The sequence below is a fragment of the Malaclemys terrapin genome, chromosome 4, assembly GCF_027887155.1.
Source record: "Malaclemys terrapin pileata isolate rMalTer1 chromosome 4, rMalTer1.hap1, whole genome shotgun sequence".
NCBI classification, from domain to species: Eukaryota; Metazoa; Chordata; order Testudines; family Emydidae; genus Malaclemys; species Malaclemys terrapin.
In genome coordinates, this window is record NC_071508.1 from 147,677,637 (window position 1) to 147,699,664 (window position 22,028).

At 48.5% G+C, this 22,028-nt stretch overlaps 1 protein-coding gene across 1 annotated transcript in view; it reads right to left on the minus strand.

Moving 5' to 3' along the window:
• Positions 1-13,756: 13,756 nt before the first annotated feature.
• LOC128837409 (maestro heat-like repeat-containing protein family member 2B) overlaps positions 13,757-22,028 on the minus strand; it is a 30,646-nt gene continuing 22,374 nt past the window's right edge. The window contains exons 23-31 of the mRNA XM_054028580.1: positions 21,492-21,629; positions 21,172-21,283; positions 19,325-19,471; positions 17,977-18,159; positions 16,912-17,067; positions 16,275-16,409; positions 15,886-15,988; positions 14,736-14,801; positions 13,757-13,904 (exon numbers count right to left, since the gene is read on the minus strand). Coding sequence (XP_053884555.1) covers positions 13,807-13,904; positions 14,736-14,801; positions 15,886-15,988; positions 16,275-16,409; positions 16,912-17,067; positions 17,977-18,159; positions 19,325-19,471; positions 21,172-21,283; positions 21,492-21,629 — 1,138 coding nt within the window. The 3' untranslated portion in view covers positions 13,757-13,806. The remainder of the gene's footprint in view (positions 13,905-14,735; positions 14,802-15,885; positions 15,989-16,274; positions 16,410-16,911; positions 17,068-17,976; positions 18,160-19,324; positions 19,472-21,171; positions 21,284-21,491; positions 21,630-22,028) is intronic.

Genomic DNA, 22,028 nt, shown 5'->3' on the forward strand with positions numbered 1-22,028 from the left:
CCACTCTCCCCCCATGGAAGAGCTCTGGGGGGTGGGTGGGTGCCCCTGTTCGCCCTTCCAGCATCCCTGGTGCATGGGGGCCTCCCTCCGCCCCAACTCAGGGTCCGGGTGGTGTGGGGGCTCCCACCCCCGATACAGGCTGGGGGGGGGTATAACTGGCTCTCACTGTCCTGCCCCGGCGGGGCTACAGCCGCTGTTCACAGGGGCAGCGACCCCACTGTCAATCCGGGAGTTTTAACTTGCTCCAGGGGTGACCTACTTCCCCCCTCCTTGGGGAACCCGGGGATCCCGCACTTCCCGGGAATCACCACATTGACAGACACAGACACCCGCTCAGCACGGCAGGGCGCAGCCCTGAACTCTGGCAATCAGCGACCCTCAGCCCCCCACTGCCGAGCCGGGGGGACCCGCGAGAGCCTTGGGGCCCAGTTTGTTCCGGAGCGTCCCAGGCTCCAGCTTTCAACTCTGCTGGTCAGTTCCACCCTTTGGCCACACGGGGGCAGCACTAACGGTCTCAGCTAAATGCAGTTTGCATTGGGCCCGTGTTCACATGGCCGAGTATAGCCCGCGGGCCGATCTCCGAGTACAGCCAAATCCCCCCAGACTAAACACTGAAGCCGCAACTCCCCTTGGAAACCCAGAGCTTTAGTAGCAGCTTTGCTAGAAAGGCGCTGACGTCACCATTAAGGTAAATTAATGGCCAGAGCGCTGTCTTCAGGTTCGTACCCTGGGCCCATCACTGTGGTAGGTGAGAGGCGCAAGGAGAAACCAGGGGAATGTTTTCATAGAGTTTAAGTGCGAGTGTCATGAGAACGGCCAGACTGGGTCAGACCAAAGGTCCATCAAGCCCAGGATCCTGTCCTCTGACAGTAGCCAATGGCAGGTGCCCCAAAGACAGGGCCGGTGCAAGGATATTTTGAACCGTAAGGGAAACTTCCACCTTGTGCTCCCCCCCCACACACACACCGGTTCATTGAGGGGCAAATCCCAATGAGCCTTTATAGACCCCAGGGGCCCGCTGTGCCAGGGGCTGCTCCCCAGACCAGGTTTCTCCCCTCCCCACCCCCTGAACTCCCCTGGAGGGTGCACAGCCCCCCCCATGAGTCCTCCCCACCCCGGCGGCCCCCACCCCGAATCCACTCACTGGCTTTGCCGGGATTGGGCCGCTGCAGGAGCTTAGCAGGGAGGAGCCGACCCCGAGCGTGGTGAGGGGGGAGCCGGGGGGCGCATGGGGGCCTCTCCCCACAGTTCTCACAGGGACGTGCACGTCAGCCTCGGAGCAGAGGGCGGGTTCCTGGGACTGGGGTCTTAAAGACACAGGCCTCCAATTCCTAGCCTGTCAAAGCTAGGGTTACCATACGTCCGGTTTTTCCCGGACATGTCCTGCTTTTCGGCAATCAAACCCCCGTCCGGGGGGAATTGCTGAAAAGCCAAACAACAAGTCCGGAGGCAGCGGGGGCTGCCCGAAGCCAGTAGTGCTCGGGCAGCTCGGCTCTTAAAGTCTGAGAGGGGAGGAGCGGAGCAGCTCAGCTGGAGCCCAGGAAGGGAAGTGCCCGGCCAGCGGCTCGGGGTCCGGAGGCAGGGGGGGCTGCCCGAAGCCGGTAGCGCTCGGGCAGTTCGGCTCTGTTTAAGAGCCGGGCTGCCCGAGCGCTACTGGCTTCGGGCAGCCCCCTGCCTCCGGACCCTGCGCCGCCAGAGCCCGGGAGGGGAAGTGCCCAGCTGCGGGCGCAGGGTCCGGAGGCAAGGGGGCTGCCCAAAGCCCGAGCGCTACCGGCTTCACGGTTAGCCGGGCAGCCTCCAGACCCTGCGCCCCCGGCTGGGCGCTTCCCCTCCCAGGCTCCAGCTGCGCTGGGGAAGCGCCGGCCGGGGGCGCAGGGTCTGGGGGCTGACCGGCAAACCGTGAAGCCGGTAGCGCTGGGTCAGCCCTTTCCCCGTGGCTGGGAGTGGGAGGGAGGAGGGGCGGAGTTAGGGCGGGGCTAGGGGTGGGGAAATGGGCGGGGCCAGGGCCCGTGGAGGGTCCTCTTTTTTTATTTATTAGATATGGTAACCCTAGGCTGAGGGGCACCAGCTCTGCTGCATGCTACTGTGGGCCTGGTCACTGGCCGCTGGCACCCTGGCTGTTAACCCCTGGAGCATCGATTCCTGGTGGTGGGGCCTGCATGCTGCATGGTGCTTTGGCCTGGATTTAGTGTAAGCATCACGGGTGCCCAGCTGAGGGGTGTCTCTCTGCTAGGGGGCTGGTGTCTGGGGGAGGGGGCTCTTGGGGGTTGCAGTAAGGGGGGGCCCTGCAGTTTGGGTCTCTGGGCAGGCCTGAGCTTTGCCATGTAGTGGAGGCTTCCTAGAGCAAAGCCGGGGGCAGCTCCTGGACACCCGCTGGCCCCTGCTGGGAGCCAGACTGGGCCGCATCTCCTGGGTGGCTGGAGTCACTGGTGCAGTGGCCGGGCCAGAGGGAAGCCCTTCGAGCAGGTGGGAGGTGCTGCTGCAAAGGCAGGAGCCCACCAGTGCAGTGATCCAAGGGCAGTAACTGGGGAGTAGCTGACAGGAGAGCCAGGCCAAGCAGCAGCCATGGCCAACTCCTTGCTGCTACTAGACCAAGGTTCATTGCAGAAGTTGGGGCCACATGGGTCCCGGTCCTTGGGTTGGGAAGTGACAGTGACCGCTTGGCCAGCAGATCTCAGCGAAGAGCCTGGGCCGATGTGCACCCCCTGAGCTGCAGCCGGTCCCAGGCCAGGGCGTCCTGCAGCTAGAGCTGGCACCAGGGCCAAAGCCACCTACAGGAGCAGCCCCCTGGGGGCTGGGGCTCCCCAGCTGGGAGCAGTTGCAGTGCTGGGAGGGGGGCAGATTCATCTTCCCAGCTGCTGGATGCAGGCTGCAGGGCCCATGGGGGATGCAGCCAGGTGGGCAGAGCGGAAGGGAAAGAGTCCCACACAGCATGGATCTGCTGGGAGCTGATCCTGCACCACATGGCGGGGAGGGGGGGGGGAGGAGGGGGAGGGAGAAGGGCACAATGTAGGACTGATGAATGAAATTGTTTTTAATTGTTTACTTTATTAATGTAACTTCAGAAGTAAAGTTTTATGAATGAAACAATATTCATTCATAAAACCGGTTACCCCAATAACTGGCTAATTAACAGTTAAAATGCTTGTTAAGAGCCATAGCTGTTCAGTCAGCTGCCTTTGTAAGTTTCATGATCAATCCAATTCCTGCTTAAATCACTGAGACTTGCACTGCTTCAGTATTGTAACTTCTGTTCACCATTTATTATACTTGCCTACAGTGTAACTTCTGTTCACTGTTTGCCATCCATTATACTTGTCTATATTGTAACTTCCGTTCACTGTTTGCCATATTGTACCCCATTTTAAAACCCCATTTTAAAACGCTTACTCCATTTTGTAAGGGCTTGCTGCAACCTTCATTTTTGCAATCCCTGCTGTAATCTTATTAGTTTAGTTTAGTTTAGATGTGTGAATGAGGTATGTATGGATGATGGAATCAACCTCCAGCCCCAGCCTGTCCTGATTAAATAGAGTTCAAACACCAATGGCTGAAGATGCAGACAAGAGCCCTAACAAAGTAAGAAGAATCCACCCTAAAAAGAAAAAACCTAAACCTAAAAAGAAAAGGTACAATTGAAGAAAGATCAAAGCCCGGTCCCAGGCTGAAAGTCATGTCTGCAATTGACGGGTGATCAATCACCAAACCCAGAGGCAGCGTGACACAGCAAGACCTATAGACTCTGGAGTCAAACTAAAGCCTACAAAAAGGATGGGTGAGATGGAAAACTTTGGAGGAGGGTAACATTCTGCTGCCAACATGGAAGGGCATCGGTGCATGCCCAACAGAGACCCAGCTCGTCCTTGTGCCCGGCTTTCCTGGCCAGTTACCGCCACAAGCTATGAACCCAAGCTGCAAACTCAAGCCACAGACTCAAGCAGGACTGGTAACTATGCAGCAGCTGCAGAACATCCGGTGTGTGTGTGTGTGAATGTGTGTGTGTGTGTGTGTAGGTATTAGGTATAATCTGTGTGTATAAGGATTAAGATATTAGTTATTGGTCATAAATCAAATTGTTATCGTAATAAATGTGGCATCTTTATTTTGTCCCCTTTAATAAGATCCTGCTAGTTTTTATTGGTATAACACAGCCCATTGTCCTCCCACTGGCTAGAACCGGCTGTGACTCCTGAGCTGGGTCTCTGGGTCATCAGGTCAGCGGTCGCTGGGGTGTCCATCCTCCAGGCCATCGGCTGGGGTCCCAAGTTCCCTCTCCGGTCCTCTGGAACAACAAACTCCCTCTCCCCTCACCTCATTAAACCAGTAACACCCAGGACACTGAGTCCCACTCCCTCTGCATGCAAATCATTAGAAAACCACACAAATATAAGAAAATTCCCCCATTTTGTCACAGGGGGGATCCTGGAAGAGTGGTTAGAAACCCCAGAGAGGCACTGAACTGAGGTCTTCTTCCATCTCTGCAGAGGAAGGGTAAGGGAGGAAGCCCCCACATCATGGTTACAGGGGACATGCAGGAAGCCCCAATTTCTCTGAAAGAAGAAATCAGGCCTCTGAGCAATTGAAACAGATACTTCAAACAGTTTAATAGGAAATATGTGCACAGTAAATCCAAAATCTGGAACTGGGTTATTTCCATATGACGTTGTTTGTGAGATACTTGGCCAGCACCTGAAAAAGAAATGTGAAGAGTCATGAGTATTTGTCCAGTGCCCCTTAATACACATAAACAGAGTGGAGAATACTAGGGAATACCAATCTGATAACATGGACCGGGAATAAGCTGCTGGATACGGTATAGAAAGCAAACACCAACACCGGAAACGCTACAAGGTTAGGGAAACCCATATTACTTAATATAGTCACTCTTGAATGAGCGGAATGTGTCAATTCAGCAGGGGTCTCTACTGATTTTCTTCCAATATTCAACTGTTACAGGAACATTGTCTCCCCATTGAGAGCTATAAGCAATAACATCCCAGACTCCCTCTGCCTTTTGTTCTCCTCTGCTAACTGCTGCCTGGTGATCCCCACAGGCCCTGAACCCGGGGGACAGTAAACTGGATAATGAGGTGGTGATGGAGACTAGAAACCTGACCATTCAGTGACCTTTTTCTATGATGTGGAGGATCATAGTAGCTAATTTTGGAGGATGAGTTATATCTGCTGAGCGCCTTTTCTTAAGGGCAGAGCATCCTTATCTCCCAATAACATCAGTGGGAGTTTGAGAACACTCAGCAACTCATAGGATTGGGCAATACAAATACAAAGGCCTTGGGTGGCTAAAGTTAAGCACTAAAATCTGCAGTTAGATGCCTAAATACTCATTATAGCCACCTGCAGCCGTGCTGATTAAATCTTTATCAGCATTGTGGTTTTTAAAATAGATATTTGAAAAACAAGGGGACTGATGTTTATAGGCATATTTGTCCTTTGGTTGACATCAGACAACTTTATGCCAGGTGAGTAAATTTTCCACACCTGGATACCTAAACTTTGACTCCTAACAATCACACGTTTCAAGACAACATAATTTAGAACAACCCAGAGTCTAGAGCTCAGGTGTATTTGAGCTGGTACTTGGCTGTTCCTATAGTAATGACCCCTGAGCAAGCAGTATAATGTCCATGCTTATCACTGAGCTTGTCCAGAGGCTGCACGTCCATCAGAATGACTAGATGTCCTGATGTGTAATAAAAATGCTTTGAGTAATAAAAATCAACCCAGGCTACTTTACAGGGACTCAGCGTTCTCTCACTTACAGCATCTGAGCAGCAGGACAATGGCTAATACTGCCCAGTATTATAGTTGCCTCTCTCTTCTTCCAATTTTGGGTAGCAGGAGTGAGTAGTATAAGGGCCCTACTGTCAATCAAACATTAACCCCACACCTTAACCCAATAAGCCCTGCCCACCAGTCATTGGAAATCCCACCCCATGGGGGTATTACTTCCGGGGTCAAGGCGGACACATGACCAGAAGCAAGGTGTGTCATGTGACCCCTCTAAGAACTCCTCCCACTGTCCTCTACCAATCAGGATGGGTTTTGGCCTTGATAGGAATGAAGATTTGACCAATCAGGGGGAGTTCCGAGCTTCATCTGACCCCTCTAAGAACTCCTACCACTGCTCTCTACCAACCAGGAGGGGTTTCAGCCACTGGGGACCACCCTGAAAGGAGATTTGACCAATTGGGGGGAATTCTGGGGTGGGGTGACCAGTCCGGAAGTGGTTCGTGTGACCCTTCTAAGAACTCCTCCCACCACCCTCTACCAATCGCGATGAGTTTCAGCTGCAGAGGATTGCTCCAAAAGGAGATTTGACCAAAATAGGGCAGGTTCTGGGATGGGGTGAACCACCCAGAAGAGGGTCATGTGACCCCTCTAAGAACTCCTCTCAATGCCCTCTGCCAATCAGAATGCAGCACCATCACCCCATAAGTCCCAGCGCTGGGCAGAGGAGGCCATCTCTTACCAAGAAGATGTGTTTTAGAAATCATGGAAAGGCTGAGAGGAAACATGGACTCCTTTGCCATGCCCGTGAGAACTTTGAACTTTGTTTTAACCCCGAGGACCTTTGGACTTGTGTGGAGAAAACGTTACAGCAGCGACAGTTCTGAAGAGGATGAGGGAGCAGCCGAGGGGATTCCTTTGGCCCAGCCATTGATGGATATGCCAGAAGCCAAACCCGAAGCCCAACCACTCATGACACACCCCGATGAGCATGGTGGCCTCTTGTCGTCCACCACCCTGGAGGAGGAAGGGGATCATGGCTTGGGGGAGTCACCGGCGGACAAGGTGAATGGAAAAGACATCGCTCAGATAAATAAATGATTAAGAAGTGACAGTCGATGATGGGGTGTAATGGGGTTAGGAACCTGGGGTTGTGTAAATCTAAAAACAAGCAATGGGAACTTACACTTGTTTCTTGTCTAAAAATCTCTTGACAGCTCAACGATGCCTTTCTAGAGGACCCGGAGGCCTGGTCAGCATTGCATCAAGCAGCGAAGATGAACTCCGAGGATGATGGCTATGAGGAGTTTAGGAGGAGGTTTGGCATGGAACTCGCTGAGCCAGTGCCACGTCGTGAGCGTAAAAAATTATAGGGACTATTGTACGCGTTGCTGATTGTGCTGTTCTTAATCACTGTCTTAGGGAAAAGCTTTTTGAAGATTCTGAGGGCTGTGTCATAGATGCACCAGCCCCCTGGCACCATGACTGTGTGACTTGGACTTCAATGGATATAAACTGCAAGCTCCGGGGCCTGTGTGCTGAGCTGTGTTTGGAAAGCTTATTGAACACTATTATTGCCACAGGTTATGCTATGCAATTTCTGTGCCTAACCCAAGAACATTTAATGCAAGGGGTGACCTTGATAAATGCTGTGCAATTCAGTGGAGACCCTGATCATGTTTTAAAGAAAATGCCCAAACCGGAAGATGCCTGCTTACAGTGTTATGTTGACCGTCTGGTCCGCACAAAAAGTGACAGAACCCTGCTTAAGAAAAAGACATTTTGTAAGAAATCTAACAGGATTAAGTTAGAGAATGGTGAGGGGACAGCCTTAGAAAGCCTGAATCCTCAGAAAAGTATATTTTTTTATGATTTTGAATACACGCAGGAGACTGGGTTGCACACTCCCAATTACATTTTTGCTATGTCCCTAAAGCCGGAAAAGTCCTGGGAATTTAAGGGCGATGAGTGTCTTTCTATGGCTGTTAAGACCTTTCTTGGCAAAGAGTTCCAGGACTACATATTCCTAGCGCACAATTCCAAAGGTTACCATGTGTACTTCATCGTTAGACAGTTACTGAAGGAAAAGATGTGCCTAGAATTGATCACTCAGGGAAGTAAACTAATGTATGTGGAAGTTAAGGTCCTGGGCATTAGTTTTATAGACTCTTTAAACTTCTTGCCCATGAATCTTAGCAAGCTCCTGCAGGCGATGGGGTTTGAAGGGTGCAAAGGGTATTTTCCACATTTTTTTAACACTTGAGAAAAATCAAAATTACATGGGGCCTATGCCCGGTGTGGAGCACTATGGTGTAGAAAGCATGATGCCCAGGGAAAAAGCAGAGTTTCTCGACTGGTATCGGGACCACAGGTATGAGATGTTTGACTTGCAGAAAGAGCTCGCGTATTACTGTGAGCAGATGTCAAAATTTTGAGACAGGCTTGTATCCTATACAGAAAAGAGATTATGAAAATGACGGAGAAGGGAGATATAGTAAAGAGAGGACCTACTAAATTCACTGAGATATAACTGTGTATAGACAAACGATATCCGCCTATATTACAAACGTAACCCCAGGGAAGAAATTCACTATTATGATTTTACCAGCCTGTACCCTTTCGTAAGCAAAACCCAAGAATACCCTATCAGACACCCCAATATACTTTATGACAAATTTGGACCCCTTGCAAATTATTTTGGAATTGCAAAAGTTAAAATGTACCCCCCACGAGGCTTCTTTTCCCCATTGTTACCTGTCAGAATGGGTAACAAGCTTATGTTCCCGCTATGACAAACCTGTGCTGAAACCGAGCAGCGGGAGATGTGCACCCGTACTGACGAGGAGAGGGCCATCCTGGGGACTTGGTGCACGGTGGAATTGAAGGAGGCCATAGCAAAGGGGTACACAGTGGCTAAAATATATGAAATCTGGCATTTTAATGAAAAATCTGATGAACTGTTTTCAGAGTACATAAAATTACACCTCCACCAGAAACAAGAGGCTTCAGGGTATCCCAGCTGGTGCACAGACAAAGAAAAACAAAATAAGTACATTAACGATTTCTACCAGAAAGAAGGCGTGCATTTACGCCAATACGAGATCAGGTTTAACCCCGCTAAACACCAAATCGCTAAACTGTTTTTAAATTCTCTGTGGGGTAAATTCGGCCAAAGAACAAACCTACCCAATAGCAGCATCGTGAGAAACCCTGACGAACTCTTTCAGTACCTGTTTCCCCCCCCACTACGAGGTTTCATCCTGTGAGTTTATCGACGATGAAACAGCGTGCGTGTCTTGGAAGCATGCAAAAGACTAGTACTCAGTCTCTGGAAATACCAATGTTTTCATAGCCTGTTTCACCACTGGTTACGCCCGCTTAGAACTATACAACCTGCTAGACAGGTTGCAAGAGCAGTGCCTGTACCATGACACTGACTCGGTGATATCTGTGAAAAGGGAGGGTGACTGGAATCACCTCTGGGGGATTATTTAGGGGACCTCACGAGCAAGATCCCACCAGATCAACACATCACCCAGTTTGTGTTGGCAGGCCCGAAAACATAGGGGTATAAGCTGTAGAGAGGAAAGGCCTGTATGAAAGTCAAAGGTATTACCCTGAACGTAGCAAACTGTGAAAAGATCAACTTTGACAGTCTGAAAGATCTAGTCCTGGACTATTGCATGGGCCTGTGAGAAAACACCTCAAAAAAGATAGAGGTGCAGCAGCCCTCTATCGTAAGGAACAAAAAATCAATGGCAAATAGAGACAAAAACCCTTAATAAAACACAGAAAGTCGTTTACAAGAAGAGGGTCCTAGGAGAAGGGTTTAAAACCCTGCCCCATGGCTTTTAAAATGGATACAAGGTGGAAACACCCCTTTTCTGCAATTCGTGCGGGGCCTAGCAACTGTGGGAAAAGTTACTTTATAAAAAATGTGTTGGATTATGCCAAACAAACATTGTCTGTTATGCCTGAGAATATTGGATAACATGGCTATCAAAATCATTGCAAGATACGCATGTCTGGGCTTGTTGAAACATGTTTTGAGCAAGGCTAGGCATGCCCAAGAATTTAAATTTAGTTTTTACAAAATTCATCACCATCCGGTCATTTTGCACTAAGTCGTTAGAATACAATTTTTAAATCCGGTCAAAAGAGAAACCCTTGCTACAATGATGTAAGAAAAACTCGCAGTGATAGCCGCAGGCGACAGAGCAGGGGTCTTGTAATTGTCTATTGTGAAACACAATGTCTGTGGAATTTTTGTTTAAAAATTTCATAATGCTTTTAGGAAACAACACGCTGTTTGGGGGGTGCCCGTATGAGTCAAAAAACTCTCCACGGTTACGCTCCGCCAGATACAAGGCGAGCCAGTGTTCACCAAGTTGGTTGTGTGGATGCGTGTTGACCACCAAAGCTAGGGGTCTCTGAGATAGCTTGCTGCCAGGGAGCCAATCACAAGGGAACACATCTAAGAAATTCTTTTTCGTGTAATGGGCCATTGATAAGACATGTAAGAGCTGCACGGTATCCATGTTCACATATAGTCAAACAGAACGTTTCTCCTCTGATTTATCTCTCTGACGTTGTCAAAAACCCCATACACGATCATATTGACGGTGATGGTTAAAACCTTCCCAAAACGTATTTCTGTTCTCAGGTTCCCGGTTTTAATCAGGGAATAGTGATCGGCGCATTCCTGGTCGGGAGACGGGTCAAAGGCAAACAAGGTGTAACCCAGTGTAAACTCCTCACAGTCGATTAACAGAGAATGATCTTTTGTGTGTTTACCAGCTGTCTGTACCACATTCATGTATTCTCTCACGCAGCGTCCTGCCTCGAAGTCTGGTTGCAGAGGCTTGGTTGATATCTGTTCATCATCTACATACAAGGCCAAAAAATTAATATCATAATGTTGAAAATGAAAGGGATTTTTTGTGTAACTTCTGCTAAAAGCATCATTATCCACAAACCCCAGGAGAAGCATTTTGGGTAAGTGTCCCAAAAACAGGTTCTCTTGGTTACTGACCCTGCTGCTCGCGGGGATGCTAAACACTCTCATTCTCACACGGTCCATGGGATATTTAGCATTAGCGGTAAGCAGGGCCTCCGCGTGCCCCAGATGAACACTCGGGGCCACCTGTACTTTCTTCACAAAAAGGGATGCTGACACAATGCCATTAAACAGAAGGCGTCTTTACTGCGTGTCAGTTTAATTTTCACATCCACTCCGTTCAATAAAAGTTTTTCATGAAAAAACAGGTCGCTGCGTAGATGACCCAGCAGCTCTACCGTCCTGCTCTGGGCAGTCAGCTTTGCACGCCTCACAAACCCTAGATTCTCGCCATACAACTCTGTTTCTTCGCTTGTCTGGCAGTGTCTCTGTAAAACAGGCCAGTGGAAAATTGCGTGGTAAAGGTGTCGGCACTGTAATTGAGCGCCGATTCTATAAAGGCCCTGTAAGGGTAACAGTTGTTGCTTTGGCTTACAAGGGCGTCTCCCAGCGTGACATTCAACTGACTGAAAACAGAGGCCACGGGGTAATTCACCAGGCCCACTTCAGCGTCCATGGCGAGTTCAGTTCCGTCTCCTTTTACAATCTTGCAACATAGCTACAGCAATGTGTTGTTTAAATCCATATAATGGATGCCATTCCGTGCTATAAAAACATCAATGGGGACAGACTTCGTAACAGCCGATACAGGCGGCACCTCGATGTAGATGCTTTTCTCAATGCTGGTCTGGGTAGGGGCTATTTGAAACAAGTCTAGTTCAGATTTGGTGCACTCTTCAGACCCACAGTGAACAAAAGCCATGTTGATTAAAATATCTCTCTTTTACCAGGCGGAGAGCGTCTTCTCTTTCGCCCAGGCTTCCTCTTGGACTTTTGCTTATGGCTGGCCCTGCGCATCAAAGCCCTTCTTTTAAAGGGTATTGGGGGACCTGTGTGTTGCAGGTATGATACATTTCTCTTTCTCTTCCTCCTTTTAATGTACATCAGCCCCAATCCCTCCTGTGAAGCTGTATTCGAGCCGGTTTGTGTAAAGTATAAGCATCCTGGTCTGAAAGCCAAGCTGTTACCGGTCTTCTAGTTCAAGTTTTACTATGCTTTTTGGCCACTTGAAAAAGAGGATTCACCGCGCCAAAGCTCCCACCTTCCCTGGGGGTATAATATATTTTCTTTAACAGAGTCATCTGTGGAGACATGACTGTTCCCAGTACCGTCTTTTACTAAGACAAGTATGGAGGGGGACACATTCATATGGACACATTTAAATAAGTTTTATTAATTGCCTGGTTTAACACAACCTTTTACAGCCGCCTGTAAAAATGGATGCCATGACCCCTACAATGAGGGAGTCTGATCTGGTTCATTCTTCTATTTTGTCCTTTTCTGGATTTTCCTCTTGCGATCTGTATCTCAGACAGGAGCAAAAACAGCTGATGCATGATATATTTACTTCCACAGGGCTACCGATGTGTAAGTTCTCCAAGGCCTCTAGAAAGGCATCGTCGAGCTGTTGAGAGATTTTCAGACAAAAAACAGTGTAAGCACCCCACTGCTTGTTTTTAGATTTATGCAATGCCAGGTCGATTCCTAACCCCATTACACCCCCATGAATAACCGTCGCTTCTTAATCATTCATTTACCTGAGCGACGTCTTTCCCGTTCACCTTGTCCGCTGGTGACTCCCCCAAGCCATGATCCTCTTCCAACTTTAGGGGGGTGGGCAATGAGAGGCCATCACACACATTGGGGTGCCTCACGAAGGTTTGGGTTTCGGGGTCGGGTTCCAAGGTATCTATCAACGGTGGAGTCAAAGGGCCCTCCTTGGAACTGTCACTGCTGTAGCACTTTCTCCATACAAGTCCAAAGGTTCTTGGGGCTAAAACAAAGTCTGAAGTTCTCACGGGGGTGGTAGAGGAGTCCATGTTTCCTCTCAGCCTTTCCACAATTTCTAAAACATGTCTTCTTGGTAAGAGATTGCCTCCTCTGCCCGGTACTGGGACTTATGGGGTGATGGTTCTGCACTCTGATTGGCAGAGGGCGTTGGGAGGAGTCCTTAGAGGGGTCACATGACCCTCTTCTGGGTGGTTCACCCCATCCAAGAACCTGGCCTATTTTGGCCAAATCTCCTCTTGGGGCGGTCCTCTGCAGCCAAAACCCATCGCAATTGGTAAAGGGTGGTGGGAGGAGTTCTTAGAGGGGTCACACGAAACACTTCCGGATAAGTCACCCCACCCCAGAATTCCCCCCAGTTGGTCAAATGTCTTGGGGTGGTCCGCAGCGGCTGTAACCCCTCCTGATTGGTAGAGGGCGGTGGCAGGAGTTCTTAGAAGGGTCACAGAAACCATTTCCAGACAGGTCACCCTGCCCGGAACTCCCCTTGATTGGTCAAATCTTCTCTCGGGGCATTCCTATCAGGGGGAAACCCATCCTGATTGGTAGAGGACAGTGGGAGGAGTTCTTAGAGGGGTCACATGAACCATTTCCAGAAAGGTCATCCTGCCCCGGAACTCCCCCCAGTTGGTCAAATCTCCTCTTGGGGTGGTCCCCAGCGGCTGAAACCCCTCTTGATTGGTAGAGGGCAGTGGCAGGAGTTCTTAGAAGGGTCACACAAACCATTTCCAGACAGGTCACCCTGCCCCGGAACTCCGCTTGATTGGTCAAATCTTCTCTCGGGGCGTTCCTATCAGGGTGAAACCCATCCTGATTGGTAGAGGACAGTAGGAGGAGTTCTTAGAGGGGTCACATGAACCATTTCCAGACAGGGCACTCCGCCCTGGAACTCCCCCCAGTTGGTCAAATCTCCTCTCGGGGTGATCCCCAGTGGCTGAAACCCCTCCCGATTGGTAGAGGGTAGTGGGAGGAGTTCTTAGAGGGGCCACATGACACATCTTGCTTCTGGTTATGTGTCCACCTTGACCTCAGAAGTAATACCCCATGGATGTGGGACTTCTGGTGACGGGTGGGCAAGGGGTGGGTTAACATTTGATTGACAGTAGGGCCCTTATACTACTGGAGCGCCTTCTTCTGTTTGTCTCCGTTCCGCTTCATTCCCCAATCACTCGGCCAGAACAGATGTTACTTATGATCTCAGTTGCCACCAGCTGGACAGTGGGACTTGGGTCTTTCTGTAGGACCTGGAGAGCTGAAATTACAGAGGACAACACGTTAGTGAACAGACTGTCAAATCACAGCTAAGTGTGATCACAGAACCTTGAACTACCTGAGCAGAATGATCACATGGAAAAATGTGAGACTGGGCTCAGTCCTTCTAATGGGATGGAAAATACATGAGAGATGAATATGCCCCACTTTTCATATAGTCACCTCTGCCTGAAATAGCTGGTGACTTATTACCACTGAATACCACACTACAGCAGCTCTCCAATACAAACAAAGCTTTAGGTTCCTCCACTGGGTCCCTTCCATGCTCTCAACTAGGGGGAGACCCTGACTCTACCAGCAAGTCATCCACTCTGCTGTAAATGGAAGAAGGCCCATTGTTTCAATAGCTTCCACTTTTAAGTTTATTTTCCATCTCTATTCAGGAGACACTGCCTGAGCTCAAATAAACCTGGAGTTTAACAGAGGCCAGGTCCAAGCTGGTTTATGCAGGATACAGGGCACCTACTGGAAGAAAAATGCTGGTGGGAAATTTGAGGTAGCAGAAAGTGGCGACAACTTCTTCTCACCTGGGGAGTCCACAGAGAGCCAATAAAGCCCAAAGAGTGGATAGCACTGGCTGTGGAGGGGGCATTGCCAGGACAACCAGGAGATGTACTGACTCATATCACACCTTCTGCAGCTTCCTCCTTTAGGGAAAATTAAAGCGGACTTTCTACTGGGCAAGAGTGAATTTGTCCTTTGCTGTGGGGCTGATGCACTTTGCACCAGTGGTATCGGTTACTGCTGCTTGCCAGCTAAATTCCTTTAGAACTCACTAATGAACAGGACTTCAGCTGTATTTATTACTTACACATCAGCAGATATTCCAGGTCCAGCCATTTCATACGCTGCCTGTCTGTGTGTTCCAGGATGATGCCTAAATACACAATGTAAAATAAATAACAACAACAATAATAAAACCTTCCCTTGTTGAGTGCAAAGTGATATTAGCAGCCCCTAGACAGGTCTTTGGCGTCTCCTACTGTGGGCCTAAAGGTGAGCTGTGGGCAAGAGGATGCTAGAGCAGTTTAGAGTCCACACTGAAGAGAATGAGAGAGACATTTTTTAAAAAGAATGTTTCCAGAAAACCCATTTGTTCCTCTTGCCACTGCTGTCAGTTATTGGAGACATACTAAGATAGTGTCTTGGTCAAGTGGTCTGAGCAAAGGACTGGGGCCAGGAATAAGTGAGTTCTAAGCAGGGATCTCACAAGGTGACTGATAGGTGAGACGTAGGCCACAATGCCTACCTGTCTCACATGGGTGTGCTAGGGTGAAGAGGGCACAGGGCCAAAGAGGAGGAACCTAATGCTTCCTTGACAAGGTGGTGTGGCCAGGAACCTGAAACAGCAGGCGCTATGGGGAGGTGGGCTGCATGCCTCCCAATGATGAAGTAGCAGTGAGGAGCACTGAAGAACACTGTGGGTAGGTCTGCACTTTGATCTAGGGGTATCACTCCCAGTTCAATGGGACAGGCCCACACTGGCTCTGACAGCGATAGCATGCTAACATTAGAATGTAGCTAAGGCAGCACGAGCAGTGGGAGGAGCTAGCCACCTTGAGAATAGACTTTGGGGTTTGGATGGGATCATACGTGGGGTGGTTAAACCTCCTGCTGCTCCTGCCATCGCAACTACTCTCTATTTCTAGCACACAGGACTAGTGCGGGTACGTCTCATCAAGCTAGGAATTATACACCCAGCTCAAAGTGTAACCATGCCCTACATGACACTGTCTCTGCCTCTACTACTAAATGACTGCACCGTGCTTTCCCTGCAATGATCCCGAAGCACTTGATAGCAACTAATCCACCACACGGAGAGGTAGGGATATTAACATCTCCATCTATGGATGGGAAGCTGAGGCCCAGAGAGATTAATGGCAGCTCAGCGCTGCACAGTGGGATTGTTTCTGTCTCCCTCAATGGAAATACCGAAAGGGACACTGGGCATCATCTCTCACCAGCTAAGTTGGCTGCAACTGCCCGGATCTCTTCCCAGCTGCTATAGAAGTACGTGATGGTGGTTTGGTACAATTTCTCCAGCAGCTCTGCATTCTCTTTGGCCTAGAGGAAATCAGGGATACATGAGCTCTCTCTGGCTAGAAGTGCCCTTTGACTGCCAGCACATGCTTTTACGAACCACAGGTAAATAAGATAGAGAACAGGTGGCTGGGTAGAAGTGGGAACGATGGGAATCTGTGGCAGATTTACATTTCCCATCACCCTCAGTCATATATCCCGCTCTTACAGTTATTTACATTATCCATCACACATCCCCCCCCCCCCCCGACACACACCTCTACACCACCACTCCAGTCAATAATCTCAGACAGTTCAACAGCTCACTCACAAGGTGTCTGCAAATGTCCACCTGGAGCTCTTCAGGCTTCAGCTTGGCTGTGCCACCAAGGTGCTCATTAACTGCACTTTGGAGTCTCTTCAGTCCCAAAAATGGGAAACAGAGGTGAAACGTAGCTCTGCATTCCTGAAAAAGAGTGTCACACCATTGAATTGTTCCCTACCGAGTGCTATGTTCATTCAAAGGGAACTCATCTGCGTGCCTGCTCATCTATTCCAGGATCAAAAAAAGGGATTCATCTGGATGTAATTGGCAGAAAACATGCAGGAATGGCTAATAGACGGGAGAGCTTCAACTGAAACCTGTAGATAGCATCAATGTCTTTTGGGAACAGATATACCGATGAAAGCTGCTACACCAGGCATAGCTGTGGTCTCTCTGTTCTGGGGAGGCAGGGGCCTGGGATGCAGAGACAGACAGGAACAGAGACCTGTCGGGGTCAGACCCTTGATCTCTCCTGGATTCTGGTGAGGCAGCCATGGACCAACCTGGCTGGAACTGACTCAGCAGGAGGGCAATGAACTGAGGGGAGAATTTGGGCCTCCACAGCAGGCAGGAATAGCAGAGCTCCCCTGGCATTGGGAGGAAGATTCCTTTTGCTTAGTAAATAAGTCACTGTCAGTCTTACCATTGAAATCTCAGGGTTTGGGTCTTGCAGGTGCAGCAGAAGTGTGACCCAGCTCTTTTTAACCTGGTCGGCGAAATAGGTCTTCCATTTTCTCTTTGTCAGCCGGGCCAGGATGCCAAATAGGACAAAGGCCATTGAGCGAAGAGCATCATCCTCCTACAGCCAAGAAAGCCCCACAAGTTAGTAATTAAGAGACAATCACATCATGCACTTTGCACAGCCATCTCTTCTACGCTAAAGTAGAGTGATTCCAACTACAGCTAGTTGGAAAACTGGTAATTAACCAATTTTTTGTTCGAATTTGCTGATTCATCAAAATATTTTAGAGACAGTTCACTTTTGATGAAATTCCTCCGGAAGCCAGGTAGGGGTCCTTAGAAACTTGCCTGGGGTCTTTCCAGTGCACCCATCCAGCTCTGTGGCAGCCAATCTAGCAGGCTGATTGGGATCATGGGCTTCCAGGCCCCCAGCTTCTGGGACTTTGGGAGTCCTGGCTCTCAAATTTGCAACTCCCTGGCACCTCTAGCTCCCAGAGTTTCCTGGGTTCCCAGCAGTGGGATAGTCTGAGAGCAGACTGCCCTGGGCCAAGGCTTCCAATAGAGCTAGGTTGAAAATAGTAATTCTGTTTCACAAAGAGTTTTGAACTTTGGGGAGAGGGGTTCCCACAAATAGGAACAAAACCCAAATTTGAAATCTCTAAATTCTGTGCAAAACGGAATTATCATTCCAACCCTCTCACATAAAAATGGTATAGAACAAGCCCAACACTCTCTATTGTACTCTGTAACCCCCATTTCATGGTTATCTAGCTATCTAATCTAGTATTCAGATTTTCTTTGAGGTTCTCAGTGGCAATAAAGAAGAAGAGACGGGTGAGACTGTGGGAGCAGGGATGTCATCCCCATCCTCCTAATGTTCTCCTCCTCCGTAAAACACCTCTCTTCCCTGGGGCCTAAAATCTCTTCACTCTGACATGAGCAATGCCCAGGGAGTCCACATCACGCATTGTAAATAGAGTCTAATCAAGATCGGTTGAACTGGGGTTGGAGAGATCTGTTCACGTACATCGTCAAAGTAGGTCCGGATCTGTTGGGTGAGGTCTTTGAAGGAAGAACCTATGTCCTTCTCTTTCAGCTCCTTCAGGACTTTGGCCAATGCTTTCATGCTCTCGCCAATGACTTCCGAACTGAAAATGTCATGTAAGGCCCCGATCAGTATGTCCAGAAGAAACTTCTTGTGCTTTTTCACCTGTACAAACATAGGACATTAAAGAACACTTATCACTGATCACACTTCTAATAAGTTTTCTTTAGCAATTATGAAGCTGTGGGAATTTCATCAACCCCGTCTCCCCCCAGAGACCTATAGCTATATTTCAGACCAGGTGCTAGCTACAATGAGCCCAACTTGGTGCCATAATACACCTGTGTAATTCTATTATTAGATTCCTAGTTACTTAGATTCCAAGGCCAAAAGGGACCATTGTGATTATCCGGTCTGACCTCCTGCATAACATAGAACTTCCCCAAAATAGTCTCTGTTTGAACTAGAGTGTATCTTTTAGAAAAACATCCAATCTTGATTTTAAAATTGCTAGGGACAGAGAATCCACCACAACCTTTGGTAAATTGTTCCAGTGGTTAATTAAAATTACCATTAAAAATGTATGCCTTATTTCCAGTCTGAATGAGCCTAGCTTCATTTTTCCCCATTGCATCTTGTTATACCTTTGTTTGCTAATGTGAAGAACCCATTATCCAAATTTATTCCCCATGTGAGTAGTTATAGACTATCCTCAAGTCACTCCTTAACCTTCTCTTTGTAAAGCTAAATAGATTGAGCTCCTTGAGTCTATCACTAAAGGGATATTTTCCAATCCTTGTGACTCTTTTCTGAATCCTCTCTAATTTATCAGGATCCTTCTTGAATTGTGGACACGTGATCTGGACACAGTATTCCAGCAGTGCTCACATGAGTGCCATATTCAGAAGGAAAATAACTTCTTTACTCTTCTTCAAGATTCCTCTGTTTATACCTCCAAGGATCATTTCAGCCCTTTTGGCCACAACTTCGTATTGGGAGCTTATGTTCAACTGATTATCTGCCATGACTCAAGTTTTTTTCAGCATCACTGCTTCCTGGGATAGAGTCTCTCATCCTGTAAGTATGGCCTGCATTTTTTGTTCCCAGATGTATACATTTACATATGGTCATATTAAAGTGCACATTGTTGACTTATGCCCAGCTTACCAAAGGATCCAGCTTGCTCTATGTTTACTGCAAAGAGGTTACTAGGGTATGTGAGAGAGCAGAATTTGGCCTAGTGCATTTTGTGCAGCCTCTGGAAACTCTGAACAACTCTCTCTCTTGGTTTCTCTAGTTATGCTGCATTCTATTCAGTAATCTCTCTTACCTTCTCAGGTGCCCCATACACTAAATTTCCCAGGCCTCTCACAGCCATCTGGCGGACAATGCTGTTCCTATCCTGTGACCTTTCTTCCAAGATGCTCAAGACAGACTTAAGGAACTTCTTCTCCCTGAGCATGGGGTCACTCATTAGCTGAAATAAAATCAACATGTCCATTAGCCCCAATATGATCATTAAGATTGGGAATATAATTTGAGCAGACATGGAATACAGTAAAAACAACAAGGAGTCCTCCTACAGCCACAGTCTTGTGGATACACACTAATATGGCTCCCCCTTTGATACTTGGCACATAAGACACTGTAACTTTATTATTCCACACAAATGAGAAATGTCTTAAAACATGGAGCTTTCCTTTTGGGCACTATAATAGGGATCCACTCACCTCTTGAGAGCCTCTTAGTGGCTGGGTCTGGTACCACAGTCCTTTTCTCACCCTTGGCGCACCCTGCCAGCCAACCTTAGTGAGTCTTCTGTGGCTCAGGCCTCTGGCTGTGTCCCAAAGTCCAAATGAACCCCTTCTGGGGTAGTCAAGAACAATCCCATTGCCCTCACTAGGGTCTCCAGCCCCAACTCTGGGTCCTTGAAATTCTGCCCTTTGTTCAAGCTCTCCATAAGCATTGTCCCCTCCATGGGGCTTATGCCACTGTAGATAGTGGGGAACCAGGGCCTGCCCATAACTCTGGGTTCCAAACCATGGACCCTGGAAACAGTAGCTAGGCACTGCTTGATTTCAGTTCATTTTTGCTTCTTCCTACCGGCCACTTTTATCTTCACCCTCACCTCCGGGTTAAAGTTCTTAGAGACCCTCTTCCTGCAAATCCAGCTTAAGCAAATGCTGCCAGAATCAAACTCTGGCTATCCCCTGAATTTCTGTGGCCAGAGAGCAGCCCCCTTTCTTGCCCCTCCAGGTCCTGCCAGGAACTGACCTGCTAAGGCCCTGCACCTCCTTTCAGCTGAGCCTGATGGGCTCTGATTGGCTGCTTTCGTGAGGCCTGTCTAGTCAGACCCAGATTTGTGGCTGTGTTCCTGGGGCAGGGGGTAGTAGGACCACGGGGCCTCTTGTAAGGGGCCTCAAAGCCCAGGTACAGCCCGTCACAGGCACAGATCGATTGTTTTTCTTCGAACCAGATGAGCCACTAAGATAGCTGCTTAGCATAAGTGGGAAATATGATGCCGATGTTAGAGGAAGGCTGTGGAAAGGGCGGATGGTCCAGCTGTTATCACACTAGCCCAGGACTTAGGAGACCCAGGTTCAATTTCCTGCTCCTTCAAAGACCTTGGGCAAGTCACTTAGCCCTTCTGTGCATCAGCTCCCTGCCTGTAAAATAGGAATCATTGTGCTTCCCTACCTCCCAGGATGTTGTGGGGATACAGACATTAAAGAGTTTTGAGGTACTGAGATACTACAGTAATGAGAACCTAAGATAGATGTGAATGTATTTGTATGGTGCTTGTTTTATAGTATTAGGACAGTAGGTTCATTCAGAAGTTCTGCTGAGCTAAACCAAGATCAGGAGCTGTTGGTTAGTATCAGCACTAGGACTTGGCAGAAGAGGTCCAGGAATTCAAACTCTGTCTGTATCTCTCTCAGCCAGCACCAGTGGTTGTGTAGCTAGCATAGGCAATGACAGCAATAAAAATATCAGAGAGAGAATGACTCAGAAAGGTGTAATGAAATTCCTTGTGAGGTTTCCATATAAAGGAGGACCCATTCTACTATCTAAAATGACAATTACTCCTATGAACTGAACTGTACAACTCCCGAAAGAAAGGCAAACATGAGACAACAGTCTAATGGTGAAACTGCTCTTCAGAACCCTGTGTCTTACCTGGGCAAGGAAAGCTGTGCTGGTGACTCGGAGGTTTTCTGTTGGGGAATTCACCCAGGGGAGGAGGCTCTGTAAGATCTCAGGTGTTACTAGTTCAGATCTTAGCAGAACACTGGAAGAGAAAATAAACCGCTTATGGGGTAGATTGCACACTTCAAAAACTCAGCTGCTCTGAGCATACAGCACTGATATCTATGAATGGGAGCTGTGTGTTTCCACCCAGGGCACCCCCCACAAAGCTATAAACTGGAGGTTCCCTCTCAGCCACTCTATTTGCTACTGATTCCCAAGGATAAAATCATGCCTCCTAGATCTCTTACCTCACCAGCAGACACACTCCCTCATGGTGAGTCTTGGGGTTTTCAAGCAGACTCTGTGTTCTCTGCTCTCTGAGTGCTCTCCCCAGTCTCTCATTCCCAGCTTTGAAAAGCACAGCCTCTAATGCTTGGATAGAAAGCCTGAGGAAAGAGAGGCACAGAACTGCAGCAATCAGTAGGAAGGTGCAGCCTGAACAGAGTCAGGAAGCCCCGGTTACTTGTCAGGTCTGCTGTTTATCGACAGGTCATCCATTGGCAATATCCTGGACACCAGTGTCCCTGGAAGGACTTGATGCCGGGAGGTAAGTTTCAGTCTCATACATCTCATATGACTAGTTTTGCTAGGGACAAAATTTTGCAGTCATTTTTTCCTTTCTGCAAGGAGTCTGGGCACTAGCAGAGTCCAATGATATGGAAAAGATACATGATCAGGACCCAAACACTGGGGACATAGAGTGTGGTGATCAGTAATGGACATTTTGGGGTCATATCTCCAGATAGGATGTGACAGAGTGCTGAGGGTTTGCACTTGAGTCAGCA